Source organism: Wickerhamomyces ciferrii, contig 00111 (genome assembly GCF_000313485.1).
Source record: "Wickerhamomyces ciferrii WGS project CAIF00000000 data, strain NRRL Y-1031 F-60-10, contig 00111, whole genome shotgun sequence".
In the NCBI taxonomy this organism is placed as follows: domain Eukaryota; kingdom Fungi; phylum Ascomycota; class Saccharomycetes; order Phaffomycetales; family Wickerhamomycetaceae; genus Hansenula; species Hansenula ciferrii.
Window position 1 is genome coordinate 24,328 of NW_011887629.1, and position 27,840 is coordinate 52,167.

A 27,840-nucleotide genomic window follows, 5' to 3' on the forward strand; every position below is an offset into this window, starting at 1 on the left:
AAGACAACCCTCAATCATTTACTTGGATCATTATATTGATAACCCATATAACCTTTAACTTTATGATTTGGTAACATTTGAATATATTTTTCAGCTAAATCTCTACATTCTTCATAATGATTCACACCATGATGTCTAAAACATTTCTCCAAGGCAAAACGACAATATTTTAAAGCATTTGATCTAATCCATTGTTCTCTAATCATTGATTCTTGTGCATTACGAAGTGCAACTGGATCTTCATAATCAATCTCATCAAATGAAACTAACGGTGGTCTGATATGTTCTTCTGGTGAACCTTGTATTAGTCAATGTGACCATGCTAATTCCAATGGTGATACTCACTTGTCATGATAATAACCTGTTTAGTTGGTTCCAGTACCCTTTTGTTGTTGTCTTTGATTGTCGTCGTCTTTGTTTTCTCCCCTGATTTCAATTTTTATGGAATTTTGGTGGAGATGATTATGTAATGCTTATGTAATAATAGAATGAAGATTTAGTTTTGTATTTAAATCAATGAATATTTGATTTTGTGGAATGGGAGTTTTTGGGAAGATAACTAGATCATTGATTGGATATTATTACTGTCTTAATGCTAGTTAATATCTCTACTCTTTTCCATAATTACCTCTTTAAATATCCCACTCATTAAATTTGTTTACCAACCTCAGAAAAGTCGTGAAAAACAAAAATTAACTTCAACGAGAAGAATAAACAAAACAGTAATTTCATATTCAATTTTGATTTATTCCCACAATTAACTAGCTTCAAGATTCAATCTAAGCTTGGTGCTACAAAAGGACATTCCACAGGCTATACATTGGCCTTCAAATTTGCTAAATTAGTATACAAGGGCTGGTTTTCATTGCTATAATCATCACTTCATCATGTCATTACAACCCAATGAATCAAATTCATCAATCATTAAAATAAATGCTAAATACATTTCATACGCTCATACAATATGTGCCTCATCTGCATTCTTAGCCGCATTAATAGTTGGTGTTTGGTTACATTATTACAAGATTGTTGAAAATGGTTATTATGGTTATCCAGATGAATGGTTTCCAAGTGTTAGTGCAACTATTGGTGATAGATATCCAGAACGTTCAATTTTTCAAATTTTAATCGCATTGACTTCAGGTCCAAGATTTTTATTATTATTAATTTCATATATTAGATTATATGACTCCAGGAGACCAAATTTCGGGGTTTTTGGTGTGGTTTGTGGTATTATAAGAACTGTTACTTGTGGTGGTTGGGTTTATATAACTTCAACTGATGATCATGATGCTCATGATGTTTTTATGATTAGTTATATTGTATTAACTATTCCATGGGAATATTATGTTATTAGTTCAACTCCATCAAGAACTAATTTGAAAAAATTTAGATTATATACAAGTTTAACATTTTTTACTACATTGATTCCATTAATTTATTTTTTCATTCAACATAAAGTTCATAGAGTTGCTGGTGCTTATAGTATTTATGCATATTTTGAATGGGCTTTGATTATCTTGGATGTTTTATTTGATTCTTGGACTGCATTAGATTTTAAAGATTTAACAATTTCATTAAGTTCAACAAAACCATTACAATTTTCCATTGATCAAACAGAGGCACCAATAATCTCCAAGGAAGAAATAAATTTAAAACCAAAATCAAAAGATGATGTTCCTTTTTTAGAATTATTAATTAATTCAATAAATTCATTTATTTTTTGGTCAGTTATAACTTCATTATTATTAACAATTTGGTTTTTCCCATTATGGAATATGGGAATTTCAGGGTTTGAATTAACAATATTATCATTTTTATTATCATTTATTTTAATTATCCCACCAATTAAACAAATTTTAAATTCATTCCCACAAATTTCAAGATTAATTACTGTGATTTTAGGTGTTGGAGCTTATAAAATTGAAGATCCAGATTCAAGATTAATTTCCGTGGCTATTGCTTCATCATTTGCAAGTATCTCTTTAGCAAATGAAGTTTATCATTATGGTCAATCTAATTCAAATATAAGATCAAAATATTATTATACAACTTTTTCAATTGGATTAATTTTATCATCATTAGTTAAATTTGCTAATCAAACAAATAATCCAATTTGGCCAATTATGAATGAATCAAATGGTGGTTGGAACAAGACAGGTTTAGTTATTGGTATTTTAGCAGCTTTATTAACACCAAGGGTTAAACCAACATCAATTTCAATCAATGTTGAACAAAAACCTGCCAAAACCTCATTATTCTTTACAGGATTAGGACTTGGTGGATTAATTTTTTCATTACATGCAATGTTGACAGATTCTTCAACTATAATTATTTGGAATTGGGAAGGTTATCCAATCCAGGGACCAATTCCTGTACCACATGGTGCTATAACTTTAATTTTTATGATTATTGGTTCATATTTAGGTCTTTCTCAATCAATCTCAACTAAATTATTATCAGGATTAGGTATAATTTCATCAATTATACTTTATTTAGGTACTGAATGGATTGGATATATTGGTGGATTAGGATATATTTTATTTTTAATGATTTCAATACCAATAATCTTGGGTAATGCATCAAAATTCCAACCTGGTGTTATTTTCACCTTGGGATTCCTTGTTCATATTATATTGATGTTGGCACATGTTTGGATTGTTGCATATGCATTTGTTCCAGGTGGATGGATTTTAAGAGAACGTACAGATATTATATTGGGTAGTTCAACTGGATTAATTGTATTGGGATTGTTGACAACAAATATATCAAGTTTTAAAAAGGGTATTAACAATGCGTTATACAAAGTTAAAAGAATTTTAATAATTTTATCAATTTTATCAGTCTTGATTGCATATTTAAGATTCCCTAAACAAGATCCAAAACCATATCATCCAAATTCTAAATTAATTACAGCAGGTATTTGGACAATTCATTTTGGATTAGATAATGATATGTGGGCAAGTGAAGGACGTATGTCCTCTTTAATCCAAGATTTAGAATTAGATGTTGTTGGATTATTAGAAAGTGATACCCAAAGAATTATAATGGGTAATAGAGATTTAACACAAAAATTAGGTGAAGATTTAAATATGTATTATGATTTTGGACCAGGACCAAATAAACATACATGGGGATGTGCATTATTATCCAAGTTCCCAATTTTAAATTCAACACATCATTTATTACCTTCACCAGTGGGAGAATTAGCTCCAGCAATTCATGCAACTTTAGATGTTTATGGAGAGAAAGTTGATGTTGTTGTATTCCATTCAGGTCAAGAAGAAGATGAAGAAGATCGTTATTTACAAAGTTTAGGAATTAGAGATATAATGGGATCAAGTGATCGTCCTTTGATATTGTTGAGTTATTTAGTTACTACACCAAAAGAAGGAAATTATAATTTATATGTTAGTAAAGAAAGTGGGATGTATGATATTGATTCCAGTGATTGGGATAGATGGTGTGAATATATTTTATATAAAGATTTGAAAAGAACTGGATATGCAAGAATTTCAAGGGGGACAATAACAGATACAGAATTACAAGTTGGTAAATTTCAATTACTCAATAAGGGGGATGATGTTAATTATTTAAATGAACGTATAAATGAAGTTGAAGTTGATGAAGATTTAAGATTTCCAAATATTTTTTATGGAGATGGAGTTAGAGATCATAGATTCCATGTATTTGATGAACCAAGATATTTTCAGTAAAAGAAATATAAGTTTAATATAAGTTTAATATAAGTTGATTTAATATAATATATAAATACTAACTAGTATATCGTAGTAATCCGGATGAATGATTATCAAACGGGATAATCTTATGACCGAACCGTTGTACCTGATCAACACTATATAATTTTATAGCCAATTATACAAATTTGAGTTAAGTGGGTTTAAATGCATGACTAAACCGTTAAATTAGTTTAATTTAATACTCTATAGTGCTATGGCTATATAGAAAAAGGGTGTATTGTTTAATTTATTAATGAAATGATGGAATTATGTTTGATTGTTATAGGATGATCAAAAGCCAAGGTATAAACCCACAAATAGAGATACCGAGGGATGATACTATGGCACAATTGAGATCAGAAAGTATAAGGCATTGATTTAGTTGAGAGTAGAATGGTATAGTATAGTAAAGTATAGTTCTTACTATTCTTTGTAGGTGTTTATGTTTGTGTACCTCATCTGCAATAATGCAATATGGGTTATCAAAAGGGTTTAAAATTCTCATGGTGGTATTATTGGCTGAGATATGAATTTGACAGGAGATTTACGTGGTACTTGCGTGGTGTACTATAGTCTATTACCATGTAGTTGCTAATACCAGAGTTGTATAGAATCATAGTCAAAGGTCAAGTCAAGTCAATTGAATGTTGAAGTATCGGTTAATATGGATCAATTACTTTGTCAATTGAGTTAATTGATGTCAAAGATAACAAAAGTTTCATTTTTCAAAACTTCCATTCAATCATTTTCAAGTTTTTAAGGAAATTTTGAATTTTGATCTGCTCGGAACCGACATGATTTACAAGATGATTTAAAGGGACTACTTCCGGGGGCTGCCTGGAAAGCGTGGGAGTAGACAGTGGACAGTAGACAGTGCTTGCGGTAGCAAGTGCTGTGTAGTGTTGTATAGTATTGTATTGTGTGTTGTATTATTGTATGTTGTATGTGTTTATTTATTATCTTATCGATTGACTATCCATTGAGTCAATGTGACAATTGTGGGACATTGTGGAGGTGGAGGGACGTGTTGTAGCTGTTTAGTGGGGCTATTGAGCTAGGCTGCTCTCTAGGCAGAACAGGCAGAAATGGTTTTCGTCCAGGCAGAGAATCTCCCTAGCGGGAGATCCTAGGGAGATCCTACGGCAAAGGGCAAAGGTCACGACGCACCCTCGGAATTCTTCCTTAAATGAATGACTTTTATGTGGGTTTCAATTCACCAATATAAATATCATGATTTCTTGCTTTGATTTTGTTTACTTTGTTTACTATGTTGTTGTTCATTTAAAGTCAATTATACACTCAATTCCATAATGTCTTTACGTTTTGCATCTCAAACTCTTAGATCAAATTCTTTATTGAAAAAAAATTCAATTCTTTTAGCTACAAGATCTTATTCTTCTGGTGAAAAAACTCTTAAACAAAGATTTGCTGAATTAATTCCTGAAAAAGTTGATCAAATTAAACAATTGAAAAAAGATTATGGTTCAACTGTTATTGGTGAATTAACTCTTGATCAAGCCTATGGTGGTATGAGAGGTATTAAAGGTTTAGTTTGGGAAGGTTCTGTTTTGGATCCAGTTGAAGGTATTAGATTTAGAGGTCGTACTATTCCAGATATTCAAAAAGAATTACCAAAAGCTGAAGGTGGTTCTGAACCTTTACCAGAAGCTTTATTTTGGTTATTATTAACTGGTGAAGTTCCAACTGAATCTCAAGTTAAAACTTTAAGTGCTGAATTAGCTGCAAGATCTCAATTACCAAAACATGTTGAAGAATTAATTGATAGATCTCCATCTCATTTACATCCAATGGCTCAATTTTCAATTGCTGTTACTGCATTAGAATCTGAATCTCAATTTGCTAAAGCTTATGCTTCAGGTGTCTCTAAAAAGGATTATTGGAATTATACTTATGAAGATTCTATTGAATTATTAGCAAAATTACCAAATATTGCTGCAAGAATTTATCAAAATGTTTTCAAAGATGGTAAAGTTCCATCAATTAATAAAGATTTAGATTATGGTGCTAATTTAGCAAATTTATTAGGTTATGGTTCAAATCAAGAATTTGTTGAATTAATTAGATTATATTTAACAATCCATTCTGATCATGAAGGTGGTAATGTTTCAGCTCATACCACACATTTAGTTGGTTCTGCTTTATCTTCTCCATTTTTATCATTAGCCGCAGGTTTAAATGGTCTTGCAGGTCCATTACATGGTCGTGCTAATCAAGAAGTTTTAGAATGGTTATTTAAATTAAAAGATGATGTTAAAGGTGATTTCTCAAAAGAATCTATTGAAAAATATTTATGGGATACTTTAAATGCTGGTAGAGTTGTTCCAGGTTATGGTCATGCAGTTTTAAGAAAAACAGATCCAAGATATACAGCTCAAAGAGAATTTGCCTTAAAACATTTACCAGATTTTGATTTATTTAAATTAGTTTCAACAATTTATGAAGTTGCACCAGAAGTTTTATCAAAACATGGTAAAACTAAAAATCCATGGCCAAATGTTGATTCACATTCTGGTGTCTTATTACAATATTATGGTTTAACTGAAGAATCATTTTATACTGTGTTATTTGGTGTTTCAAGAGCTTTTGGTGTCTTACCACAATTAATTATTGATAGAGCTGTTGGTGCTCCAATTGAAAGACCAAAATCTTTCTCAACTGAAAAATACATTGAATTAGTTAAAGGTTTAAGTAACAAATAATTAAACTATAAATAATATAAATGTTGATCATTTATGTTTTAAAAAATTCAAATTATATTTATTATGTCTAATTTAAAATCCAATTTTTAGTTTCTTATTATTGGATGTTTATGTGTGTTTTTCTTTTCTGTATATTTAGTTTATGAGTTTATATGACTATAGAAGATTATATTATATGTTGTAGTAATTCTCTCTGATCCATTAACATTCCTATTCAATAAACAATTATTGTATCTAACAATCATGATCACAGTAATTGCAATTTGCCATGTATTACTTTCTCGGTAAATTTTTCGGGCTCGGGTATATAAGGACAAACTTCTTCGGCCTACAAAATCAATGCACCGAGTAATACAAAACTTCAAATTTACCAATAAATCCCTCAAAATAAACAATACACGGTTCTTAACAAAATAATAATACCTAAAATCCAATACAATAATCAAATTAAAGCTAAATCTTCACTCAAAAATCCAAAAAAATTTGCAAAAAAATAGAACTCCTCATGGGGGGCTCGAACCCCCGACATTTCGGTTAACTTCCGCTAAAGAAATGGGTGTTCCCTAGTTTGACTGTAAAAGCCGAACGCTCTACCAACTGAGCTAACAAGGACGAGTTCTGATTTTGTGAAATTTGCTGTTTTCCGCGTTTGCCCACGTGGATCATGTGAATATCACGTGAGCTGATTGTTTTTTTAAATTTAGATTGATCCATTGGCGAAAATTCGTTACTTTTAAAGTTTATTGAGATAATTGAAAATTCAATAAATGCTGTGAGTATAGTTTCAAAGCGATTGAAGCAGTTTGAAAATTTTAGTGTTTTGAACTTTGACAATTTTGAACTCAAGATTAAATTATAAAGATACCAAAAATTCTTGAAAAAAATTTTTAGAAAAAAATATTGCACATTCAATAGACGCATCATGATCTAGAAGGTCAATTTTATATATTGGACTATTTTTCAAATCATTATAACCCTTTTCAGAGTATTTTATATTGGGTTTAAATTTTGGACACAATTATTGACTGCAGATTTATTTAATTTGTGCGGCCCGAATCAAAGAAAACTACAAATTCCTTTTGAAAGAAAAATGTTCAACTTCTTTATTTATATATATAGGACATAGGTAATAGATATTAGCCTTGTCTGCTCACCATGTCTGAACATATTTTTTAGTCCTAGTCGTTCTTTAATTGTTCGTTAGCATACCTACTGGCTTATTGTTCAAACTAATTCAATTAATTAGTCTGCGCATATTATTTTGTCAAATATTTAATTGTTCAAAAGTTATCAAAGGGTATTTCAAGAACTTATCAAATTATAAAGATTTAAACCATATCTTTTTTTGTTAGTTTTTATGAATACTATAATGTTTTTTTCGTTCATTTATGATTTGTAGTCAAGCTAGACGAAATGGAACTAATTGAAATGATGGATTTGAGCTTTCAAACATGAACTGTTTAACAGCCGTGACAAAATGAAATCTACATGAACGAATTTATATAAATCATGTCTAATGTTGTTAATCAAATATTAAAAATCTATAGTAGTATATCAAATTATAAAAAATAGTAAGTTCACTTTCAAAGCAAAAGAAATCAGAGTATTAACTTGAACGAATGATTCTAAACAGCAGTATAACCACCATCAACTTTTAAATCAGAACCAGTAGTATAAGTTGAAGCATCAGAAGCTAAATATAAATAAGCACCAACTAATTCTTGTGGTAAACCTTCACGACCTAATGGAATATGAGTCCACCAAACTTGACGCTGTTCTTCAGGAACAAAATCTGATAAACCTGAATCAATATAACCTGGTGACACAGTATTAACTCTTGCAAAACCTGCCCATTCAACAGCTAATGATCTACCTAAATGAACACAACCAGCTTTTGCCACATTATAAGCAGTTTGATAATTTGGAACATTTGCAATATGACCAGACATTGAAGCTGTAATAATAAATGAACCTGAACCGTTTTTTTGGAAAATTTTACCAACACTTCTTGCACAATAATAAACTGCATTAAGATCAACATCAACTAATCTTCTCCATTTTTCTGGTCCATTTGTTGCATTTGGATTCAAAATACCACCATCTGTCCAAACAATACCTGCATTTGCTACAAATATATCAATTGTACCAAAATCTGATTCAATTTTTTCAATAACAGCATCAACATCTTTATCATTACTAACATCAACAAAATAAGCATTAACTTTGTTTTTATATTCAGTGGCTAATTTTTTGGCACTTTCTTGAGCTTGTTCAATGTTATAATCTATAATGGCAATATCTGCACCTGCTTGACTATAACATTCTGCAATTGCATAACCAATACCTCTTGCACCACCTGTAATAACAGCTTTTTTACCTTGCAATGAAAAACTATCAAAAATGTTTTTCTTCAATTTTGGATATGGACGTGGTACTTCTTGTAAGAATAATTCTGATTGATATTTTTGTGTTCCTAAAGTCATTATTGTGATTGAATCTGTGATCTATATAATCAATTGAACAAAGACAATCAGAAATCAATCAAAGAAATCCCCCAGTACTTATATACTTTTCCAAAATATTTTCAGATGCCCATCAATTAAAGTTTTTTTTGACTTTTCTTTTAATTTCTGGGGCGAATTTGGGAAACTTTGTCGGCTGTAAAAAGTAATAACAAGAGCAGTGGAATGCAGTGGAAATCGGTGAAATAAAGAGGGTTTCAGTAGGAAAAAGCTGTGATCTACTAGACTACAATTATCAGGTTTATCTTCCAATTTACCAGGGTTTCCTAGCTTGTTTCTGGTGTTAAAACTCATGATTTGTATGTGATTTTACTATGAGATCCCTGTTGGCCCACAGATTAACCCCAGACCACCTGCGTTTCTTTTGCGCACCTCCACAAAAAAGAAACAATACATCATGAAAAATTTGTACAATCTACAGAAAACAATTCAAACATTTCAACATAAATTGAGATCTATTCTATTCAAAGATTGAATTTCTTAAATTGATCAAAACTGCTTTAGTTTCTTGTTCTTCTTTAGAATCTTTTTGTTGATCTTCTTTCTTTTTAATACCTCCCAACAGTTTATCAATCCCATTACTTAAAAATTGTTTATCTTCAACACTTAAATAAACATCTTCAAATTCTAATAATTTAATAATAATTAATGAACTTATTGTTATAATATCTGCACTTAACCCATGTTCAATAACATTATGTAAAATTTCATTAAAATCAACATTATTATTCAATAAATTATGATTTAAACTTAATTTATATAATATTTCAAATGCATTTTTACGAACTTCTAAACCTTTATCAACTTTATGTTTAAAAGGACCAATTTGAATAGTTTCTTGATATTGTTTCTTTTTAGATAATTCTTCATAAACTAATGGTAAAATATTTGATAAATATGGAATTAATAATCCAAATTGATTATTTAAAACTGTAATTAATGAAATTATAGAAATTTGTTTAATTTTTAAATCTTCATCACTAATTTTATTGAAAACTTGTAATAATAATGAATCAAATAATTCAATACTAACAATATTATCATATGCTAATATAAATTTAATAGCTGCAATTATTGTATATAATACTGAAAGTGATTTAGATTTTAATAATTCAGTTGCCTTATTATAAAAATAATTTGTATCATTATTATTAACAAGAATTAATCCTAATATTTGTGCAGAAATCTTGGATAAATCTTCATCAATTTCATTTGTATTTTGTAAAACTGATATAGTTGTTTCCCAAATATCATTAAAATCTTCATAAATTAATTCATTATTAATTTGTAAAATTTGTTTAACAGAAATCATTAATAAATATGAATCTTGTGAATTTCTAATCTTAGTTAAGAAATCTGATAAATAACCTTTACTATCTTTTGAAATAATTCTACCTAATGCTTCAGCTGCATAAATTTTAGTTTCATCATCTTTGAAATAACTTAATAATTGATCAATGGAAATTGAAACTGGTAATTTTTCACCAATAAAACCCAACAGTTTAATATTGAAAATTATACTTTTACCTTGAGATAATTCTTCTTCTCTAATACGAATATAATCTATTAAATTTTCATCAACAATAATTTCAGCTAATAATTTAATATTTCTTGTATTTAATTGATCATTTTCTAATGTAGGAATCAAATCAGATCCAATTCTTTTGGTTAAATCAATTAATGCACTGTCTTCAATATCATCAATTGTTAAAGCTCTAATATAAATGGTTTTCAATTTTTCTTTATCAAAATTTAAACTTGAAATAACACGTAAAATTAATGATTGATATTTATCTTCATTAAATAATTGTAATAATAAATCACCAATTGATGAATTGATTTGGAAATAATGAACAATTGTGGATAATGATTCAATAACATATAATGTATAATTAACATCCAACACTAATTTCTCATAAATTTGAACAATTTTATTAACTATATCTGATGAAATTAATTCATGATAAATTTCAATTATACTTGTAACTGATTTAATCGTACTAACAACAATTGGTTCATATTTTAAAGTATCAATAAATAAATTTAATACATCTTGAACTTTATTAGATGGTAATGTTTTCAATTCACCAACACTTTGAATTGTGGTATTTCTAATTTCACTATCATTTTTATTTGAACTTGCAATTTCAATAATTGAATCTGTTAATTTTTCATTATAAGTTAGATTCAATAAATCTGTCGCAGTTTCAATTGAATTTAATGTACTTATATGATTTTTACTTGTTAATCCACTATTAATAGTATCAACAATATAGTTTAATTCAGATACAAAATATTCTAAATCATTATTTGTCAATAGTGCAGAATAAATTTTTAAAAGATCTAAATTCAGACCAAAATTATATTCTCTAATGGCAATTAATAAAGGCTTTAAATCTTCATCAAGTCTATTAAATCTTTGGAAAAATTGTAATAAAGTATTAAATTTATTTAAATTATTATGTTTAACATTTGATAATTCTTTAATGAATTTTGTAACAATTTTATTTCTAAATTTAGTCAATTGAGTTAATGAATCATCAATATCTGACATACTAACATCTGAACCTCTTCTTTTACGACTTGATCTTTTACCATGTTGTTTAATTGTAACTGCAATGATACTATCTAAAGAATGGATTTTTTCAAATGAAACAGTTTCTGATGAATCTGATACAGAATTAATCAATGCTTCAAATATACCATTCGAATAAATATTGTAAAGAATTGATGGAAATTGTTGAGTTAATAATGCAGCTAATTTAGCAGAGATTTTTCTTAATTTCCATGTATTATCATCACTTTCTTCTTCAACATCATCAAATTCATCATCTGAAAAATCTTCAGCATCTGAGAATTCTTCATCAATTCCTTCTTCTTCTTCATAACTATTTGTATATGGATCATATAATAAGAATTTAGAAACAATATTTAAGATTTGATCAATAAATGGAATAAAATCATCACCAACAGAAATTAAATTTGAAATTAATTGTAATGCTTCAAATCTAACTTCATCTATTTTAATTTGATCATCATCTAAATCTTCATTATCCAAATATAAATGTTTAACACTAAATGATACAAGGTCATTTAAATATGGAATAAACAATGATGAATTAGCCTTAGCTAATGAATTATATGTTAAGAATGTGATATTGATATTTTCATAAGTATCTTTATGTTCTGCTTGAATCAATTTCAAAACATTGCTAAATTCTTCAGGTGATAATGTATTAACTAAATTCCCCAATGCAATGATTGATTTTTTACTAATGATATTAACATCTCCGAAAATAGTCTTGACTAAAGCAGTATAAATTGTAGATAATTCATGTTCAGGGATAGCATTACTCAAGTTCCCAATCAAATTGATCAATATTTCAATAGAATCTAAAGAGTTAATTACACCTGTTTCCTGTGTGATCAAAGTTGGTAATAATTCCACAAAAATCAATGAACCTGTAGAAGCATCTCTCAAATTTAAATTTTCCAAAGTTTCACTGATAGCCATTGTATGAATAGATGTAGTAATTGATGCAGTAGCAGTTTGATTAGCATTTAAATTCTTCAACAAGTTCAACACTTCACGATCATCCAAATTAACAACCAGTGGTTCAAAGCACTTCAATGCCTGATTTTGAACATCTGAATTGGAATCACTCAAACTATCAAGTAGGATATTCATTATTTTACTAGAATATGAGTTGACTGTACTGATAATCAAATTATGATCCCTCAACAACTTGTTCAAATCATTTAACGCCATGAAACGCAAGTCCGGATCAACATCCTTGACTTTGTCTAGCACCTGTTTCAACTTTTGGTCAGCACCTTTGAAATCTGTAGACATCTTTTTCAAGCAAAAATTGAATCAATTCTTTGAAAGTGGCAAAATTGATGTGTTTCCAGAGTGTCTTTTGATTTAACAAAAAGTGTTGATGTTTGTGTTTTTCTCAAATTAAAGGACTTTTGAAATTCGCGGTGGGGTGTTATATAAAACTACAAGGAAATCTCAAAATTTATGCAAATATTATTACTTGTGAGCTTTATAAATCTATTAAATCCATGAATTTTTCAATCTTTAGACTTCTTTTCCTTTTTACTCTTCTTTTTATCCTTTTTTTCCTTTTTTGAATCGGAGTTTTTGGACTTTTTTTCAGATTTATCTTTATTCTTCTTTTCCTTCTTTTGATCCTTTTTAACTTCTTTATCAGAATCTTCAGAGCTTACTGATGACCCTTCTTCATTGGATTCTTCTTCACTGGATTCTGATGATTCTGTTTCCTTCTTTTTTGGAATTTTTGGTTCATCAACATAGTCATCATCGTTCAAAAAATCTTTGACTTCAACTTGTTCTACAATCAAATTATCAGCTTTTGATGGTGTTTTCTTCTTTTCTGATTTTGATTCTTTTGATGATTCTTCAGATTCTTCAGATTCTGCAGATGAACTTGATTCTTCACTTGATCCACTATCATCTGAGCTATCTGAGCTTTTTGATTCAGATGATTCACTATCATCACTTGAACTTGCACTTGATTCTTCATTTGATTCTTCATCTTCTTTCTTTTCATCTTTCTGGGATTCTTCATCATCTATACCTTTTAACGCCAATTTTTCATCAGTTATTCTCTGTATTATCTTTCTAGCTCTTAATGCATAATCACTATCAACACTTTCTAAATCTTCTTTAACTTCTTTTGATTTGGAATCTTTCTTTTTATCTTGTTTCTTGGTTTCTTTTGTTTCTTCAACATTGGTTTCATCTTCTGGTTTTGATTCTTCTTTTGGTGGTTCATCTGCAGCTTTATTCCAACTTGCAACAACTTTCTTCATATCTTCAACTAATCTATCTAAACTGCCACCTTGTAAACCTTCTAAATAATTAACAAGATAATCTTCATATTTATCCTCTATAGTTTTAATATGTTTTAAAATCCAATTTTGTTTTTGTTTAGAAAATTTCCAATTATCTTTATCAGTTGTATAAGTTCTTAAATAAACAAGTTGATCTTTTTCAGGAGGAGGTGGTCTTTCACTTTTTGGAACCTTTTGTCTTTTTGGTGGTTTCTTCTCTGTATTATCACTATCAGCACTTTGAGCTTGTCTTTTTCTTTTATTTAAAAGTTTAGTTTGTTTAGCTGTAACTTTACCAGAATCCAAATGGGTGGTGACATCTAATGGATCAGCTTCTAATTCTTGCTTCACCTTAAGACCAATTCTTTTCCATGCAGGGACGTGTTCAGACATTGTTATACGTGGACTAATACTATTAAAAGTTATTCTTAATTATGGATTAAATATTGTTCAAAAGCTCATCTCTCTATTACCTTAATTTAATTTTTTTTATTCCAGATGGACTAGTCTCACACTGTCGGGTAAATTATCAAAACGAGTCTCTAAAGTCTCTGATTTGTGGACTATTGAGACTTAGTAGTCCCTAAACTGCCAAAATCCAACGGGTCTCTTATTTTTTCCTGTATGAATATAAAAATTTTTGTAGTGAAAATAAATTTTAACTTCTTCAAACTTTTTTAAAAATTCCTTACATTCAAAATTCAGCAAGTTGTGTTGGTAATTAATAGAGGCATTGTTAATCAATTACAAAGTCTTGCTTACCAGCATTTAGCGAGAATAAGTTTTACACAGTTTGAGTCTGTCACAGTTGCAAAGAGAATAATTCTTTTTGCCCAGTAGGTGACTGATATAGGAGTTCGTAAACATTTCATTTGTATAGGGTATCGTCTTGTTTTGATGAAGCTTTTTGCTATAATTAATACATGAAATTGATTATTTATTCGATAACAATTGTAGGACTATTGTATTTGTTATAACTTTGAAAAATTATTTGTGTGTATTTTTACAGATCTACGCTTTTTGGGTCAAAATGTCAAAATGTCAAAATATCACGAACTTAGGTCTTAGGTCATTTAACCTTCTACTTCTGCTCAACACATGAAATATATCACAAAGAGGATTTTATTCTCTATACTTATCATCATCATCTTCCAACAACTAACATCAAGACTCTATCACATATCTTCAAGATCAACAATGTCTTCTTTACCCAAGATTAAAGCCATTGTTTTGGACTGGGATGATACCATAACAAATAAAGACACAATTTCATTAGTTGCTGAAGCTGCTTATTTGACAAAACCTGAATTTCCACAACCATGGTCACATTTCTCAGAGGTTTATTATTCAAATTATAAGTTATATACATCCAATTGGGGTGAAAGAACCACATTCAAAGATGAACTTGAATTTCAAAAAGGGTTAAAACAAGTTGAATTGAGCTCCGTGAATGAGTATGTTGGTTTACAATTGTTTAAAGATATCTCAACTAAATCATTAGAGGATCAATCTTCAAAAGTTGAAATCAAACCAAATTTCTTCCAAATATTTCAAAAACTTTATGATAACAAGATCCCTATTATTTTATTGAGTTGTAATTGGACTTCAATAATAATGGATAAAATCTTTAAAGATCATGGATTTGAACAACATGAACATTTCAAAATAATTACAAATGAATTTGAAGTTGAACAAGGTATATTAACAGGTCAAGTCCTTGAAAATGTTTCAATTCGTACAGGTGCCGATAAAGTTGAACATGTTCATAAAATATTACAAGATCTACGGAAACTTGGTATAAATGATGGGGTTTACTATATTGGTGATAGTTCAACAGATGTTTTACCAATGCTCGAAACAGATTATGGTATAGTGATTGGTGATGGTTCAGCTACAAAGACTTTACAAAGATTAAACATTAATTATGACGAGGGTATAAAAGGTGATTCAAAGATCAAACATATAAAAAACTGGAACGAATTGAATGAATTAGTATAAGATAGACAAAATCAAACTTCAACATATCTATCGATTTTAACAAGACCTTCATATCTATTAGTCCATGAAACTGTAGTTGGTGAATATTGTAATAACTCATCAAATGCTGGAATTTTTCTAACTCCTTTACCATCAATTATTGATTCACGTTCATATTCACCCCAAAAACATGAAATTTGAATACCTAATCTATTTTTTGGAGAATCTGATGGTTCTTCTTCTTCACCATCTTTTAACCAATCAGGAATCCATTGTAAGCCAATATGATAAGAAGGTTGATCCCAATCTAATTTATGTAATTGAATTCCATCAATCCCTGGTAACCATTTGAAAACATCATTACCTTTATCATCTTTACTACGTCCATTTTCAGATTTAACTTTTGATTCGTCAATGATTGTAGAAGTATTGGTCTTTTGATCATGGAAATATCTAACAATTTTGATTGGTGATTGTCCATATTCATAAGATTTAAAAGTTGTACTATTGAAACTTAAAGAACAATATCTATTTTCTTTAGCTTTAATAGAAATTTCTGCAGTTAATGGTGAAAATGGTGAATGATTTTTCTCAGCACCATTTTTCAAAATATCAATTTTCAAATATGAATCCAAATCATTTGATTTTGAAGATCCATCAAATAAATATGGCCTTTCAGCTTCATAAGAGCATGCTTGTAATCCATCACCTTGTGATTGACATGAAATCTTAGAATTGTATTGCTTTACAGATGGTAAATCTCTTAAAATTGGTTCAAGTTCACCTTCTCTACCAGAAACAGTAACAATTGGTTTTGATGCATTGTTCAAATTAATATCTTGGACAAATCTTAATTTTAATGGTGAATCTGCTGTAAATGGATCTTCAAATAATGATTTTGCACCACCACCAACAATAGCAATGATTAATAAGATAGCAAACCAAGCGTTTAATTTATAAGAAAACCCTAATAATGGTGTAACTAATAAAGTACCAAACAACAAAATTAATTGATAGACAAAATTAGTAGATTTTAAACTTTCTTGTGAAGTTTGATTCAAACCTTGTAAAATCAAATCACCAGAAACATAAGTAATCAAAAATGTAATTGGAACCAAGATTAAGAATTGTAAACTCCAATCATAAGTAAATGAATTATGAGCTGGATGTCCTTTAATAATTTCACCTTCATGTTCTTCAACATCTTCTGAATCCGAATTCGGAATTGAGTTAGATAACAATGGGGCATTTTCATCATTTGTTTGTTCATTATTTGCTTCATCAGCTTCATCTGAAACACTACCATATGTAGCGACTTTAATTTTTTCCCTATTTGGTGATGCTAATGCAATACCTAATAAACCTAAGAAAACTGAAACAGAGTATAATGAATACAAAATTGTAATCAAATAAAATCCAGTATAAATACTTGGTGGTTTTTCTGAAACTGTAGCACCAACTAAACTTGCCCATAAAATAACAAAAACTTCCATAGTGATCAGCAATTTGAAATCATGAACAGGCCAGATATGTTGAGAAACAGTTAAGACCACATAATTGATAAATAAGAAAGTAGCTGATACCGTTAACAAAGGTGCAGTATAGTCTCTTGAAATAACCAATGGATTAACAAAACGAATCAAATCAGATACAATCTTAGCACCAATACCTGAAAGTGCAAATGAAATTGGAATTCTTACCCAACTGAATCCAACGTCCCAAATTTCTCTTTTTTGAATAATAACAGCAAATCCTAGTAAAGTAATTGGTATAACAGTTAATAATACAATATTGATAATGTATAAGCTTGTTAATGGTAGAACAACAAAATATAGGCCCAAAATATCAAAAAATACAGCTTGAGTTTCTTCATCATCACTAATTGTTTTAGAATCTGCTAATGATTTGGTAACATCTAATGCATTCGAAAGCATATGCCACAATGCGTTCTTAGAGGTTTGTTGAATAGAATCATATTTAGTATGATATAATGATCTTGGTTTATAAAATGCAATATCAATACCTCTTAATCCATGTTCATGATAAACTTTATAATCAGTTTCACTATGAACTAAACGACTTGCAAAACCTTGTTGGAAAATTGAAGTACCAAATGGTGATCTTGCAGTTTTATAATGTGATGCAATTTCATAATCTGTTGATCTAAATAAGATTGCACGTTCACCAGTACCAGTACCTTCTAAATTAACAAAATAACTGGCATTTTGGCTCCATGGATGATCAAAGAAGGCTTGTGCACCATAAAGACCAAATTCTTCATTGTTATTAATATTGAAAATGATTGTACGTAATGGTTGTTGTTTGGAAGTTGCATAATATTCCAAGATACCTAATAATGATGCAACACCAGCACCATCATCAGTTGAACCATACGCAGTTGGAACAGAATCATAATGTGCACTTAGAAGAATAGCTGGCAATGATGGATCTTTACCTTCAACTTTAGCAAGGACATTTGAACTTTCAAAATAATTTAAAGTACCTGAATTATCTGAAGGATCCCAAGTATTCCTTTGAATATAAAATGAAGATAACGAGGTTTTATAATCATCACTATATTCAATGTATTTCTTCAATCCACTCAATTTTTTAACTCTTTCAACCAAGTAATCATGTAACTCATCATTAGCATGTGATACATAAGGATGAGGATGTTTTGATATTTCTTGTAAATCAGACCAAGATGATGATAAAATTTCTGGTTCTTTGGATGGTAATGATAAGGCATTCAATTTTGCTAAATATACCGCTATGAAAACTAATCCGTAAGCTAATACCACAAACAGTGTCAATGAAGTCTTTCTGAACCCAAAGATAGATCTGATGGCAGAAACGAAAATTGATGGAGCTTCTACTGTGCTTTTAACCGCTTTATTAACCTTCTTCTTGTTATTTTGATTGTTGTTTACGCTGTGGTTTTCTTCTTGTTCATGAGACACACCATTGTGCTCCTGGTGGCTTTCAGAATCGCTCATTGTGAATCCCAGTGCCACTAAATAAGACTTTCTGAGTCAATTCCCGCTAAAACAAGTAGTACCTTCCAAAGCCTAAACTTCACTTGAGTGAGAGCTTTGAAGCCTTTTGACATGCTGCTTTTAAAAGGTATAAAACCAAAAAACCAAACTATCATCGGTTTGAGCCACAGCTCATTACAGTTCCCTTTTTGGACGCACGAACTACCGTTTTGGGATTTGGCGTATAAGCGAATTAAGCTTATCTCGATTCAATTTCTTCTATTTTATATACAATTTTATACCGTTATACCATGTCTTTCTCTGGACTTGATGAGAATTTGTTCCCAGTCAGATTGACGGATGAAGTGATATGAAAGACCAGATAACGCAATCACACCGCACATCAAACCTTCCCATAGACCTTTGACTTCTAATTCAAATTTGAAAGCAAATAGCATCGCAAGAGGTAATGATACTATATAATATGAAAATAAGTTTAGGTATCCACCAATCTTTTGACGACCTTGAGCACGTAGACATCCTGCAGCATGAACATTTAAACAATCTGGGAACTGATTGAATGCAACCACTATGAACACCGAAGCTGCTTTTGCTGCAACAACTGGATCAGAAGTGAATATATTTGCAATCTGATGTCTTAAGAAAAAAAGAACTAAAAAATTGAAAGAGCCTGTGATTAGAGATGAAAGCAGAGTAACATCAACAGCAAATTTTGCATCTGATCCAGAATTTGAACCAATAAGATTACCAATTCTTGTAGAAGCTGCAATGGTAGTTGAAAATGGAATCTGAAATGCAAGAGATGCTGCACTTGAAACGATTGATTGTGCAGCTAAAGATGTAGTACCAAAAAATGAACACGATAAAGTTATGACTTGAAATGCAAAAAATTCTGCTTGAATCATAATAATACCTGGTAGTGCCAATTTTAACATTTCACTCCACCCTTTGGTAATCTCACCAAATTGAAACCCATTCCAACATTTTTTACCATCAATAAATGCAACATACAAAAATAACATAATCGCCATAAGCCAGTAGTTTAAAGCAACTGCAAATGCTGAACCCTTCAAACCAAAACCGAACTTGAACACAAATAAGAAGTTGAACATAATATTCAATGGAGCACATACGAATAACACATATTGACCGCCATGGAAATTTCCTTGGGCTTGTAAGAATCTCTTACTGTTTTCAAACAGAATATAACCTGGTAAACCCACTGATATGGTTCTTAGGTATGACTGTGCTAGTTCCCCAATGACATGTTCAGGTACAAGATGTTTCAAAATCATGTTAATATTATAAAATATGATCAGAAGTGGTATAGCAATCAAAAAACATATTGCAATACATCTTTGTAGGTAAACACCAACTAAATGATATTTACGAGCACCAAAAGCCTGTGGACATAAAGTATCTAAGCATGTTGACATACCAATGAAAGTTGAAGAGGCTAAAACAAATGTAACATTTGCCAAAGAAACAGCAGCTAATTCCTTTTCACCAATATGCCCCACCACTAACACAGATATTGTATTCATAGAATATTGTAACATCGTTGTTAAAACTAAAGGTAATGTAGATTTCCCTAATATCTGAAATTCATTCTTATATGTTGTTTCAACAATCTTATGAGTTCTATCTATAAGTGGATTTAATTCATCATTTCCAGTCTGAAAAATATCTGGTGTGTCTGGTTCCTCGGTTCCATATGTACCCACCACTGGTAATTGTGCCATTATGTCTACCAATGTTCTTATAGTTGATTAAGATATATCAGTCTTCCAAGAAAAGCTGAACTTCAACAAGATGACTGAAATGTTCGTTAAGTTTAAAAAAGTTGGACGGTTGCAAGTTGCAGGTGCTATATCCATTATCGTTTATCATTATAATTCATTTTCGGGCGCGACTTACTGTTTTAAGCATTGGGCCGCCTATAAGCGAGATCTTTAGTTCAATTTTATTCAACAATGCAATTTTTATATAACTTTTTTATACAATGACAGTATGCCTTTCTCTAGACTTTAATACTATTTGATCCCAGTCAGATCCACGGACGTAGTAATATGAGAGTCCAGCTAAAGTGATAACACCACACATTAAACCTCCCCATAGACCTTCCACTTCCCATTTAAAGATGAAGCCAAAAAGCATTGCAAGAGGTATTGAGACCACATAGTATGAGAACAAGTTTAGATATCCACCAATCTTTTGGCGACCTTGAGCACGTAAGCATCCTGCAGAATGAATATTTAAACAATCCGGAAATTGATTGAATGCAACAACTGTGAAAACTGATGCTGCTCTAGCTGCAACTGCTGAATCAGACGTAAATATGTTGGAAATTTTTTGTTTAAAGAAAAATATAATTATGAAATTGAAGAGACCCGTTATGAAAGATGAGTACAATGTAACATCAACGGCAATTTTAGCGGCATAAATGGAGTTTGAACCTATAAGATTACCAATTCTGGTTGTTGCTGCTATACTAGCTGAAAATGGGATTTGGAATGCCAATGATGCAGCAGTTGCAACAACAGACTGGGCAGCTAATGATGTTGTTCCAAAGAATGAGCATGACAGTGTGATAATTTCAAACGCTAAAAATTCTGCTTGGATCATAATAATACTTGGTAGTGCCAATTTCAGCATTTCTCCCCATCCTTTTGTAATTTCACTAATTACAAACCCATTCCAACATTTTTTACCATCAATGAATGCAACATATGAAAACAGAAGTATTGTCATAAGCCAATAATTCAACGCAACAGCAGCAGCAGAACCTTGAAGACCAAAATCAAAGCTGAAAACGAACAGATAATTGAATAAAATATTTAATGGAGCACAAATAAACAGCACGTATTGACCACCATGAAAATTTCCTTGAGCTTGTAAAAATCTTTTACTATTTTCAAAAAGGATGTAACCTGGAAGACCGACTGATATAGTTCTTAGATAGGATTGTGCCATTTCTCCAATCACTGGCTCAGGAACAATATATTTCAGAATTGCATTACTATGATAGAATAATACCATTAATGGTAGAGCTATTAAGAAGCAGATTGCAACACATCTTTGCAAGTAAGACCCAACTAGATGATATTTCCCAGCACCAAAAGCTTGTGGACATAGAGTATCTAAACAAGTTGACATACCGATAAATGTTGAAGAAGCCAAAACGAATGTGACATTTGCTAAAGATACAGCTGCTAATTCCTTTTCACCAATATGTCCCACTACTAGCACTGACACAGTGGTCATTGAATATTGTAACATTGTAGTGAATACTAATGGCAATGTTGACTTTCCCATAATCTTCAATTCATTTTTATAACTTGTCTCTATGATCTCGTGATCACTATTAACTGAATGTAATTCTTCATTATCTCTTTGAAATAGATCAGCTGGTTCTTCATTTCCATATGTTCCCACAATTGGTAATTGAGACATTTTTGAGCACTATCCTAAGTTTGTGATTGATTCTACTTCTTCATATGAGAAGGAGAGAAATATAAACTAGCAAAGTTTAAGATGACTCTTAATAAAGTATTAAAATGCAATTGTAAAGCGATAGACACAATTTTTTTTTTTTCACGCACCGCTGAAACTTTACTTTAAATGCAGATAATCTGGGATCGGAAATCCGGGAAACGTTTTGAGATCCCGACCCGATCGATCTTGTACTTTAATAGGAAGTTAAATCTAGTAAATTTCAATAAATATAGCGTCATTGATTATGAGAAATATGCATCGACTAATAAGCTTTATATTCGAATTTTGATATATTTTGATCCCTTAAAGTTATAATTAGGCGCTGATAACATAATATATGTTGGGAAGTGACAGAATTGATATCTATAACTCTATATATACTTTATACGCGATTGAGTTAGGGCTAAAGGTGCTAAGGTACTTTTGAATTTATGTGTCTGTCAGTTGATCTATATAGTCTTATATAACCTACGTGAAATAAACAGTCATTGTATAATTAAGCATCACATTTTTAATTCGAACGTCGTCAATATTAATATGTTGAAATAAAAATCAAGATAATCAATTATAGATAATTAGTCAAACCTCTTTTCGTCAACCTCGATATAGTCATGAATATATATCAATCTAGCTAAGTATATATCATCATGATATTACTATAAATTGTCATATAAACCAAGATTGATTTCAATTCTCAAAAGCTAATATCATATTCATAAAAAATGGCTTCACTTAAATGACCATCTATTGAATGTGAAACCGAAATATTTGAATTTTTCCAAATGTGGACAGAGTTTGAAAAATTCTTCAACTTGTTCTGCAAACAGATAATTATATTGATTTGTAAAAAATCTTATCTCAACATCCTTATTGTTATAATCTGATAAAGCTGAGTATTCATAATTCTCAGTTTTGAAAGCTTCAATGAAATGTTCAGCTGCAATTTTATTAATTGTATTCTGATAATTTGTGACATTGTTCACATCGCTGAAATGTTTGAATTTCTTAAAGACCTTGAGATTTGAGAACTTTGTAATATATGAAGGAATCATATCTGGTGAAATAAATGACAATCTCTTTAATTTATTCTTTGATGGTGCTTTGGAAATTATGTTATAAAAATCTGTAAGTTTCACTTCTACTGATGCCACAGCTTCAAGTTCTTCCAATTGAGGACATTGATTGAGAAATTCACCAAAAAGGTCAGCATAAGAGAACATCTTCTTTTCTTCCTCAGGTGTAAAAAATATGACTTCAGCATTTGGAGAATAAATCTGAGATTTTCTTGGTATACAAAAAAATTTGAGCTTTTTTAAGTTATCAAATTGTCTTGTGGAGTCAATAAAACCTGCCAAAAATGATTCAGTTCTTTCATAGGCTTCAGGATGAAGCTCTACTGCATCTTCTCCACCCCAAAACTCATATGACTTATTAGCTTTATCAAACTTAATAAAATTGGGTTCAAACAAGTTATTTAGGGATAAAGTTTCAATGATCTGGTAAAAGTTTGGAAACACTGAATCAAAAGCAACATTATATGGGACTCGATCAGCTCGGTAAAAAGTTTGAGCACTCATTAACATATTGGAGAATTTGAGAGTTTTGACATTACTCAAAATTATCTTCTCTCTATGTAGAATATTGATAAGTTCTGATATGATTTCAAATACCGGTCCAAAACTAAGTATAGATCCATTCTTTAGATATCCAGGTCTGAAGCTGTCGATCGACCTAAGCTTTAAGGCCATGTCTTTCTCAGCGAGTTTCTCTTCATAGCTGCTATAATCATGGTCCGATTCACCAGACCTGAATGGCGGTCTCTGATATAATCTATCATTTTCTTCTAAGACAATACGCTCTAGAGGGTGGTTTTTATCAAGTTCATGGATTTGAGGTTCTTCGAAATTTGATTCTCTAGCAGATAATTCCTTTCCAAAAATCAGAACTTCTAACTCTGGGTCTCTAGAATTAAGATCACGTCTCAGATTTTCATGATAATTGCGCTCTTCAACACATGAGCTAAAACTAGGAGTAGGATATGTTGGTCTTGAATGGTTATTGGTACTCTTGGACCCCATGACATATGAAGAGAATAAACCTGGATAATTGGTCGAGCACTTGACTGAGTCCCGTAGATGACGTTCAGTATTCAAATCTTGTAAACCAAAATCTGCGTTAATCTCCAAGGTCTCCAATGTTTTGTTTTCTTGGAATTCCTTTGATCTTAAAGCCCTAATTATGACCAATAAAGTGTTTGGAATTGTACCATCATCCATTAGTTCTTCAGAGAAACTTAAGCATAATGACTTTAAGTTTGGCAACATTAAATCAAACATCCCAATATCCTTGTTATCAGAGTTCAGTATCTCTATAGTGAGATTTGTTATGTGTGATTTATCCCATGATGAGTCCAGTGCTTTGATATTTAACTTAGGTGCTATGAACGATTTCAGATTTTGCATATTGTTAACAACATCATCCCAACATTCGTTCACAATGTCATCCAGCAGTTGATCTTTGGATTTTTCCTCTCTGTAATAGATAAATTCATTGACATATGATAAATCTTCTAATCTTTCAGCAGCATCTAAACTTTTGTGTAAAGTGAAGAATCCTTTTATTCTTTTTCCGGTTATAATTGTACCTTTCGCAGCTTTTGCAAGTTTGTATAAATAGCGATCATCTTTATCCTGAATAATAATAAGTTTTCGGTATAAGCGTTTTTTGCATGCTTTGATGAACCTTTTGTTTACACGCATGAGTTTTAGCGTACTCCTTGGACTTAGCATTGAAGCGATCCTTTCCAATGCTATATCTGGAAGATTAAGAAATTGATTTTGATTCAAGCGTTTTTCATTTTGTTTCAAGCGTTTGACACTTGGTGAATGGCCATCAAGCCTCAAGCGTTCATCAACCGTTCCATTGTTTCTTGTCATGCTGTTAAGAGATACCACTGATATAAAGTGAGCTTCTGTGGGTTTAAGCTTTGAAGTGATATGAGTCGGTTGAAAAAACGTCGTACGTACTAATTAATATATGGCCAAATTTTCAGCCGAAAATATTATACCATTAGATCGCGACTAGGACAACAAATTAGTAAACGTATTATAATGTATGCCCATTATTGAAATTTCACAAAATTAAGGATCACAAAGCTGACTATATTTAACAGTCAGTGTAGGGAAAATCAATACGGTTGCATTATTGCGTCGTGTACGGTACCTGAGCTCTCTTCGTATAAATCCAATAAAAACTACTCTGGGAAAAGCTGCCAAACGTATGGGTGGCCATTCATGTATATTGTTTAATATATTATAATCAAACGTACATTGGAGTTGTCACTGTTGTCCCCCGATAAAATGTGAATCCATATATGGTAATTTCCTTCAGCTTTGGGCATTTTTTAAACATCAATAAAGCATCACCACCGAAAACATATTCAAACTCTTTCTTGAAAAACATAGTATTCTTCGAATTTTTCAACTTTTCATGACCTTCATAATCTTGTATTTTTGAGCAAGAGATAAAGTGCTCTTTAATAATTTGTGAACACAAATATTGGTAGTTATCAATTTCTCTTAGATCATCAAAATTGTCAAACCTTTTAAAAACTTTGGCATTCAATATTTTTGTACAACATGAATATATACCATCGTATGAAAAGAAACTTAATTTCTTAAAAAATTGACGTCTTGGAGATTGATGAACGATTCTCATAAAGGTTTTGAAACCAACTTCACTTGGTGCAACGAAAATTAATTCTTCAAGATTAGGCGTTAATAGAGTGAAGTCAATTAATAACTCACAGTATTTGGAAAACGGATTCATCACTTCCCTATCTTGAATCAGAAAGTTGTTCTTAATAGCACCAAGTATCTGTTTTGCATCTGGGGAGCTGAAAAACATCATTTTTTTCAGTTTTGGGAAAACCTTTTGTGATTCAATGAAACAGGTGAGAAATGAGTTGGTTCTTTCTATGACACCCCAGCCATTTCTTAATCTTGGATCAGGATTTTCCATGAAAAGCTCAACATCAACAGTTAATGGTTTGTGATACACGTTTCTGAATTCCAAAACCTCAACCTTTTCATGGAAATTTGGAAAAACAGAATTGAACATATTTCAGAATTCAGTTCTGCAATTCAGAAAATCTTTTGCCTTAAAGATCATATTAGTGAGTGTTAGCTTCTTTATATTGGGAAAAGATAGCTCAAGTTTTATGGCAGCCTTCATAAAATTGAAAAAAGCACTCTCTGGTCGAGACAAATCAAACGTAACATTGAGAAATGGATTATGAACGCTGTGTGGTGGTCGTTGTCCAAATTCAACGTCATTCAAACCAATGAAAAATGATTCATCTTCATCATTGAAATGTTCTTCATTTCTGACCTCATTATTGGTATGATGTACAACAGGATGTATGGAGGTATAGTACATCTCTCCTGTAGAAGTGATATATTCATCTGGAAATTCCCTAGTGTCAGACACTGAATCTTCAGAGTCACTATTTGTTTCATCAGAGTCTGAAAAAAATCTAGAATCAGGATCATCTTCATAAGCACGATTGTGTACAGAAAATGTGCTTTCTGAAGGCGGAGGATCAAAATGACCAAGTAAGAATGATGAGACTAAATTTGGTTCCATGGTGTATTCATAAGCAGAGAGATCTCGTTCATTGGCTTCATCCTGATAACCATATTGTTGATTTAATTCAAGCTCTTCTAACACTATATTTGTTTTATTATCATCAATTAATAGGAGTTGAAGAATGCTTTCTTCGTTTGAATAATCCCAAGGCCTTGGTAAATTTAACTTCATTATTTTCAAATTCTTGAGCTTTATTCCATCTGGAAATCTATTATTGGATTCGGATTCTGACGTGTGTTGGTAGTTGATGGACAATCTGGATAAGTTCTCAACCAGATCTTTACCTCCAACCAAAAGGTTATCAATTGTGAACCAAGGACAGATGAATGATCTCAAGTTCCTGCATGATTTAATAAATGGGACCCAAGTGGGGTCAAACGTATCATGGAAAGAATCTGAAGAGTCAAAGAGCCATGGATTATCATATATGACAATGTCTTTAATCAACAAAGCATGTGATTTTTTTAAGGTTTTTGAGTAGTCATCACCAAAAGTTTCGAACATGCATCTAATTTTTCTGATAGGCTTAACACGAGTAGATCCATCTACATCACCAAGTGTATCCGTGTATGAAAGCCACGGATGCCCGCAGAACATGAGTTTTTTGTATAGTCTGACATTGCATGCTTCTTCGAAATGCTTATTTGAGTATAATAATGATAATGTGTCTTTTTGAGATAGCTGTGAGGTGACCTTTATCAGAACTTCGGTGGGAAGCGACAAAATCGATATTGGATTCCTTTTGTGACGTTTGGCAGCAGCATTAATCTTGTCTCCTGTCATGATCTTATTGTCAATTAGTATACCGTCATTTTTCATCTAATTTCGAAGCTGAATTTTTTCAATCGCGTATAGATCTAATGATTGATCTTACTGACCCTTT

The 27,840-nt window shown here is 30.9% G+C and overlaps 10 protein-coding genes across 10 annotated transcripts; 3 read left to right on the forward strand and 7 right to left on the reverse strand.

Annotated features, from left to right (window-relative positions):
* Positions 1 to 887: 887 nt before the first annotated feature.
* CWH43 (Cwh43p) lies at positions 888 to 3,716 on the forward strand (the record flags this gene model as incomplete). The annotated part of the gene is made up of 1 exon (XM_011275637.1): positions 888 to 3,716. One exon carries the CDS (start codon positions 888 to 890, stop codon positions 3,714 to 3,716), a length of 2,829 nt encoding a protein of 942 aa, XP_011273939.1.
* A 1,334-nt stretch (positions 3,717 to 5,050) lies between these two features.
* CIT2 (citrate (Si)-synthase CIT2) lies at positions 5,051 to 6,460 on the forward strand (the record flags this gene model as incomplete). The annotated part of the gene is made up of 1 exon (XM_011275638.1): positions 5,051 to 6,460. One exon carries the CDS (start codon positions 5,051 to 5,053, stop codon positions 6,458 to 6,460), a length of 1,410 nt encoding a protein of 469 aa, XP_011273940.1.
* A 2,982-nt stretch (positions 6,461 to 9,442) lies between these two features.
* On the reverse strand, positions 9,443 to 12,835 carry BN7_3739 (Cullin-associated NEDD8-dissociated protein 1; the record flags this gene model as incomplete). The annotated part of the gene is made up of 1 exon (XM_011275639.1): positions 9,443 to 12,835. One exon carries the CDS (start codon positions 12,833 to 12,835, stop codon positions 9,443 to 9,445), a length of 3,393 nt encoding a protein of 1,130 aa, XP_011273941.1.
* Positions 12,836 to 13,059: 224 nt separating this feature from the next.
* Positions 13,060 to 14,235, reverse strand: RBP95 (RNA-binding ribosome assembly factor RBP95; the record flags this gene model as incomplete). Its single annotated transcript, XM_011275640.1, has 1 exon — positions 13,060 to 14,235. One exon carries the CDS (start codon positions 14,233 to 14,235, stop codon positions 13,060 to 13,062), a length of 1,176 nt encoding a protein of 391 aa, XP_011273942.1.
* Positions 14,236 to 15,039: 804 nt separating this feature from the next.
* Positions 15,040 to 15,840, forward strand: CTO1 (Cto1p; the record flags this gene model as incomplete). The annotated part of the gene is made up of 1 exon (XM_011275641.1): positions 15,040 to 15,840. The coding sequence occupies one exon, from the start codon at positions 15,040 to 15,042 to the stop codon at positions 15,838 to 15,840; it is 801 nt and encodes a 266-aa protein (XP_011273943.1).
* An 11-nt stretch (positions 15,841 to 15,851) lies between these two features.
* On the reverse strand, positions 15,852 to 18,815 carry PFF1 (Pff1p; the record flags this gene model as incomplete). The annotated part of the gene is made up of 1 exon (XM_011275642.1): positions 15,852 to 18,815. One exon carries the CDS (start codon positions 18,813 to 18,815, stop codon positions 15,852 to 15,854), a length of 2,964 nt encoding a protein of 987 aa, XP_011273944.1.
* A 275-nt stretch (positions 18,816 to 19,090) lies between these two features.
* BN7_3743 (MATE family efflux transporter) lies at positions 19,091 to 20,557 on the reverse strand (the record flags this gene model as incomplete). Its single annotated transcript, XM_011275643.1, has 1 exon — positions 19,091 to 20,557. One exon carries the CDS (start codon positions 20,555 to 20,557, stop codon positions 19,091 to 19,093), a length of 1,467 nt encoding a protein of 488 aa, XP_011273945.1.
* Positions 20,558 to 20,810: 253 nt separating this feature from the next.
* BN7_3744 (MATE family efflux transporter) lies at positions 20,811 to 22,268 on the reverse strand (the record flags this gene model as incomplete). Its single annotated transcript, XM_011275644.1, has 1 exon — positions 20,811 to 22,268. The coding sequence occupies one exon, from the start codon at positions 22,266 to 22,268 to the stop codon at positions 20,811 to 20,813; it is 1,458 nt and encodes a 485-aa protein (XP_011273946.1).
* A 770-nt stretch (positions 22,269 to 23,038) lies between these two features.
* BN7_3745 (F-box protein) lies at positions 23,039 to 25,246 on the reverse strand (the record flags this gene model as incomplete). The annotated part of the gene is made up of 1 exon (XM_011275645.1): positions 23,039 to 25,246. One exon carries the CDS (start codon positions 25,244 to 25,246, stop codon positions 23,039 to 23,041), a length of 2,208 nt encoding a protein of 735 aa, XP_011273947.1.
* Positions 25,247 to 25,628: 382 nt separating this feature from the next.
* Positions 25,629 to 27,740, reverse strand: BN7_3746 (uncharacterized protein; the record flags this gene model as incomplete). Its single annotated transcript, XM_011275646.1, has 2 exons — positions 25,629 to 26,393; positions 26,589 to 27,740. The coding sequence occupies 2 exons, from the start codon at positions 27,738 to 27,740 to the stop codon at positions 25,629 to 25,631; spliced, it is 1,917 nt and encodes a 638-aa protein (XP_011273948.1).
* Between the last annotated feature and the right edge of the window lie 100 nt (positions 27,741 to 27,840).